This window comes from Callospermophilus lateralis, chromosome 5, assembly GCF_048772815.1.
Source record: "Callospermophilus lateralis isolate mCalLat2 chromosome 5, mCalLat2.hap1, whole genome shotgun sequence".
Classification (NCBI taxonomy): domain Eukaryota; kingdom Metazoa; phylum Chordata; class Mammalia; order Rodentia; family Sciuridae; genus Callospermophilus; species Callospermophilus lateralis.
The window spans coordinates 84431379-84437672 of record NC_135309.1 but is presented as its reverse complement, the minus strand read 5'-3'; the positions used below and the strand labels follow the sequence as shown (position 1 = coordinate 84437672).

General features: G+C 35.7%; 1 protein-coding gene across 1 annotated transcript in view; it reads right to left on the bottom strand.

Annotated features, from left to right (window-relative positions):
* Nucleotides 1-425: 425 nt before the first annotated feature.
* Slco6a1 (solute carrier organic anion transporter family member 6A1) overlaps nucleotides 426-6294 on the bottom strand; it is a 121397-nt gene continuing 115528 nt past the window's right edge. The window contains exon 14 of the mRNA XM_076857679.2: nucleotides 426-565. Within this exon, the coding sequence (XP_076713794.2) occupies nucleotides 426-565 (140 nt within the window). The remainder of the gene's footprint in view (nucleotides 566-6294) is intronic.

Below are 6294 nucleotides of genomic sequence, written 5' to 3'. Positions count from 1 at the left end.
CTAATTTTATTTAGAAAAATATTGGGAAATCAACATTATTAACCTAGATGCGAAGTAACAAAAATAGACTATAAGAAATACAGTTAATCCTACAATTCTACACATAGCCAAAGTCCAGTAACTAACAGAATATCACAGCAGTCAGAATTAGCCTATGCATATTTTCCCATTTCCATTTCAACCTTCCCTTTCAAAGTATAATTTTTTATTAAAAGTATTAAATGTGAATCTCATGATATATCTTCTAAAATTTGAAACACAGACTGTATTATTATATTTGTTATTAAAATAATAATACAAAATTTGTGATTATATAAAACATTTGTTAAGCATATAACTGTATTTTTATTAAAATTTTATTACTATAATATTACTTTGATAGATTAAAATGTTAAATACTTACTCAGTGAAGATCCAGTTACAAGTTATTCCTTTCCTGTTTTTTTAGGGTTTATATATTTCACAGGTATAGGCTGGACAACATCAGTATTTTCCTTTTTAAAATACTTGAAAAAGTAAAATCCAATAGTAGTTAAGCAGATAGTGAATACTTTGCACAAAAAACCTGAAATTTTAGAAATGAAGGATCATATTATGAGTTTATTTAGAACAAAATACTTGTGGAAATAATGTCCTTTACCAAAGAAAAGTATAGTTCATCTCTAAAGGTACATATTCTTCAAATGTAGAATGTAATTAATGTTATAAACTCATAGAAAGTTACTTAAAGGAGATCAAAAGTAGGTTTCTAAAACATTTCAGATGATTTATACATGTACTCCCCCCAAATGCAAAGTGTATTATTAGTACTAGAATGTGTTAATATTAAAACAAAATAAATTGTACTTTCAGAACTTAACTATCAATATGAACTGGAAGCTGTTTATATCACTTCATGTAGCTTTAGTCTTTGAAACATTTACAGTTTTCCAAATATGAATAGAAATACTGTGGAAAATGTAATTGATTTTGTAGGTATTTGTCCTTCATTTTTATGTCTTAAATTTTCAGAAAGTTAATAGTTATTCATAATATTATATAAAAGTATTAAGTTTTGGATGCAAAAACCCTGTCAGTTAAAGTATTAACTATTGTATGGCAGCAGTACCAATTATCTGGCATAGAAATTTCAAAAGATAAAATAGGAAACATTCATGGGTCTATACCACTTATAATGACAATAATATTTCATGTATTTTAAGGGAAGAATACCATTTTTTAAAATTGATACAGCTCATGTGCATTTTTATATAGTATTTTTCATGTGGTGCTGGGGATCAAACAGGGAGAATACTTTTTTTAAAAAATTGATACAGTTCGTATGCATTATTATTTAGTATATTTTATGTGGTACTGAGGATCGAACCCAGTGCTTCACACATTCTAGGCAAGCTCTCTACCGCTGTGCCACAACCCCAGCCCCTGGGAATACCAATTGTAGAGAGTTATCTCTGATATAGTTGTGACAATAGTAAGATTACAAAGCAGTAATTAACTGTACAACATTCTCCTGTAGGTACAGTTTTGGAGGATAAATTGAGAAATTATGCTTGTTGTGCTTCCAAGAAGAGAATAACTGTAGCAGGCAAATTATCTGAGGACATTAGGTAAGGCCAGACAACATCAAAATCTTCTGTTAAAATACTTGACAGAGCTAATGAAAAACAAGGAATAGGCAGATTAATATTCAAAGGAGGGAAGAAGATAGTGGGGGTGATCTGACATCTGCACCTGGCTTTTGTTTTGAGAACACTTTTTATGCTGGATGAAGAGACTGAAAAGCGAATTTCTACTCTGAAGCTGGAGATGGTGGTGCACATTTATAATCCAAGTTATCTGGAAGCTGAGGCAGGAGAATTACAAATCTGAGGCTCACCTGGGAAACTTAGCAAGAAACTGTCTAAAAAAAATCACATACATGCAAAGAAACACAAAAACTACACTCTGCAAGAACCTGCTGCTGAGGAATAGAGCTTCTCATGGTCTAACAAAGAGTGAAAAAGCTGGAGAGAACAAAGACTTCAAACTAAAAGCAAGACATTACTGAATGCAGAAAGAGCATAGAACTTTAATACAGCAAAATATTCAGTTTATGATATGGGTATTATTGGTTTCTTTTAGTCAAAATTAAAGTGGGAGCAAAAGGAAACAAAGTGGATGTCGAAGATTCATAGAATGACTAGGGAAAGAGCAAAAGAGGATGTTTGGGAGAACTGAGAGACCCACATGCTAAGGAGATCAGAGTGGTTAAAGGAAGCCAGTTGCTACATGAGGACAACGAGAAATGCTTGAAACTGCCCTGTATATCACAGACCCAGAGAAAGAATTTCCCAGGCAGAGTTTTCTCAGGGACTGAGCTACAGCACTCTGTAGAATTGGTATTAAAGGCAACCTCTAAATTCATCTCTCTGATTTTAGAATAGAATTCCATAACTATAGTCATGGTTCATATGAGAACAGACACTGCTCATGCTGGCAGCAGAATTTGGTGTCCATGTGTTGGTTTTGTTATTTGGTTTTCATACAGGGAATTGAACCCAGGAGCACTTAACCCCTGAGCCACATCACCAGTGCCTTTTTTTTTTTTTTTTTTTTTTTTTGAGACAGGGCCTCATTAAGTTGCTGAGGCTGTCTTTGAACCTGTGGTCCCCCTGCCTCAGCCTCCTAAGCTGGCAGGATTCCAGGTATGCACCACCATGCTCATCCATGTGTTGATAGTTTTGCAGGTATGAGAAATGCAAGTTATAAGATTATGGCAGCTTTGACCAAGATGCAGAGGAAAACCTGGTAAGCTACTCAGAAATTTGCTACAGTGTAAGAGCTCATGCAGAAAGGTCATTATGGAGCAATGTCTACTGGACCCATGAGAGCAAAACCATAGAGGGGACATAGGAAAGGCAGAGTAAGCAGCAGCATAGAGCACCACCAGGAAAACCTGCAATACCAGACTGAAAGAGAAACTGTTTGTGACCCATATTCACCATTGAAGAGCAAAGCATGGGGCAGGGCTGCCTTGGGAACCCAGCCCTCACCACTGTGCTCCCAGAATGCCAGATTTGGATTTTTAAGATTTAATGTCTGCCCCCCAGCCTCAGTCTTCATAGGGCTGATTTTTTTTCTCTCTACTTCATTATTTCTTCATTTTGGAGTTGGAATATTTAAAAAATACAATTTCATGATTGTATTTTAGAAGTACATAATTTTTCCCTATTTGCATTTTATAAAGGCTATAGCTGAAAGAGTTGTCACCAATCTCAAAAGAGACTGTGGACTTGGGAGTTTTGAGAGGTGCTAGAATGAGCTAAGACTGTAACTATGGGGATGGAATGATTGTATTTTTAGTAGGAGAAGGGAAAAAGCCTTGGAGGATTCCAGTGACTTGCTGTGTATTGAATCTGTTTTGTCCTTCCAGGGTTCATGTGTTAGAAGCTTGGTCTACAAGGTAGCAATGACAGAGGTAAGGCATAGCAGGAGATCATTAGGACATAGGGGCTACTGTTATCAGAAGGAAATGAGAGCGTTCTCATGAGAAACCAATTAATTCTCAAGATCACATTGTTATAGAGAATAAGTGTGACCCCTGAATGGCTCTCCAACTTCCTGCTTTGACATGCAATCCTCTCCCTCTCATAATGCTCCCTTGCCCTGCCATGATTTGATGCAGACCAAGGAACCCTTGCAGGAGCTGGCCCAGTGCTTTTTGAAATTTCAGAATCCAAAATCTTTTTTCTTTATAAAATTCCAAGCCTCAAGTATTTTTGTTATAGTAATAGAACATGCTCTATAGACATAATGCCTCCATATTCATCCATATTGTCACAAGGGAGGTTTTCCTTCTTTTTTAGGAGCAAATAGTATTCCATGGTATACACATACCACATTGTTAATATCCATTCATCTGTTGGTGGAGCTTAGGTGTGATTCCATGTCTTGGTTATTGTGAATAGAGTTGGAATAAACATGTGAGTACAGATATTTCTTCAACATTCTAATTTCATTTCCTTTTTATATACATCCAGGGGTGGAATTGCTGTGACTTATAGTAGTTCTATTGCTAATTTTTTGAAAGCTTCATAACAGCTATACTAATTGACATTTCCACCAGCAGTGTTCAGTAACTCCCTTTACTCAATATCCTCAATAGCACTTATCTTTAGTCTTTTGATAATAGTCATTCTAACTTAGATTATATGATTCCTCATTGTGGTTTTAATTTGTATATCCCTGATGATTAGTGATATTGATAATTTTTTTTCATATACCTATTTGCCATGTTTATATCTTCTTTTTAAAAATGTCTGTTCAGATCTGCTTCGGTTAGATATAGTTTAATTGGACCCCTCACCCCCCCCCAAAAAAAAAGTTTCATGTGATTAGAGGCTTCATATTCAGTGTAGTGGTGCTTGACGGTGTCATGGAAAGTTTAGGAGGTGAGGTCTAATGGGAAGCATCTCATAGAAGGACAGGGTGGGAGTAGGGTAGGCGGACTTCCTCCTTTTATAACAACTTTCTCATGAGAACTATCAAGGGGTTACATGAGAACTTCGAAGGGGTTGTACAAGAACTACTTTATACCCTACCCTCATGACCCAAGGACCTCCCAACAATCTTTACCTCTTAAATGCTCCACAGCATCTCCAAGTACTACTTCCCTGGGAACTAGGCCTCCAATCACATAAACCTTTGGGGGGATACAATTAAACCATATTTAAACTAGGGCACTGTTATTTGTTGACACTACTGTAAATGGGATGCTTTTGTTATTGTTTTAAATAGCAATTTTTAGTCTATAGAATACCACTAATTTTTTTTAGTGGTATAGAATACCACTAATTTTTGTATGTTGAGTTGTGTCTTATAACTTTACTGAATTCATTTACTAGTTAAATCATGTCTTTAGTGAGATATAAGGGTTTTCTCCATATAAGACCTTTTCATCTGCAAATGGGTAATTTTATTTCTCCTTACTAGTGTGTATTATATTTTTCTTGTCTAATTTTTCTGGCTTGAACTTCCCATATTAAATAGAATAGGGATGGAGAAAGTGACAGTCCTTGATTTTTTCCTGATTTTACAGGAAAAGTTTTCAGGTTATCACAGTTATGATGGTAGCTATGGGCTGGTCAAATATGGCCTTTATTATGTTGTGGTACATTTTTTTCTAAATCTAATTTTCCGAGTTTTTAATCATTAAATGATATTAAATTTTGTCAGATATCTTTTCTACCTATATTGAGTTTATCATGATTTTTAACCTTCATTCTGTGAAAGCTATTTCATATATCAAGTAATTTTCATAGTGACCTGGCACAGAGGAGGCTGTGAATCTGACTCTACAAAGGTCCTGGATCCTGGTTCTGTGGGTTCCAGCTAGTACCAAAGTCTACTAGGGTTATCCTGAACCAAGGAATAACAGGAGTCAGCTTGGGGCTCTTTAGGCTTAAAATATGTATCTTGAGGGTCAATCCTTGAGGTTGGGGCTATATATGCCAACCTGGTACCAGTCTGACACATGGTAAGTACTGAAGGAGCTAAACTGGAGTTTACACTTAGAGGTAATCCTATAGTTGGCACGGGCCTGAGGGCTTGGTCAGTTGGAGTGTTGTTGGACTGGGACTCAGTTCTTTGGGGCTAATCTGGAGTTGTTTTTCACTAAGGTAGGCTTAATTTGGGGTCCTCAGCAAAAATAGGTGTTTTCCTAGTATTCATTTACCCAATGCAGGATGTTCCAAAGAGCATATGTTGGGGAAAGGTGATGTGAGTAATGTGAAACTTACACCCGATAGTCTTCAATGTGCATTTTGTTATGTGTATGCTACACCTAGGTGCTATGTTCTCTTATCGGGTTTCCTTAACCCTTGCAAAGATATTTTCATGTGTGGAAAATTAGACAAATTGTTTCTATGAAGGAACAAATATCAGAAAGTTGTGTTCTGTCATTTTGGTGATATCCTCCACAACTGTGAATTTTTAATTTAATGATTCAGAATTTATATTTTTGAATAAGAATTCTAAATAAAAGATTCTAATTCAAAGAAACTTTGTTTATGATTCCAATGCCCTTAAATTTGTGTGTTGGAAATTTAATTCTCAATGTAACCATATTAGGAAGTAGCCTAATAAGAGATGATAGATTCATGAGAGTTCTATCCTTATGGATAGAATAATACAGTCATTGTAGGATTAAGTTGGTTATTAAAATTGTGGGTTAGTGATAAGTACTCATGAGTTCCAGCCCTCTCCTATGCCCACCTACTCTCTTGCTCACTTCCGCCCTCTCTCCCATGCATACTT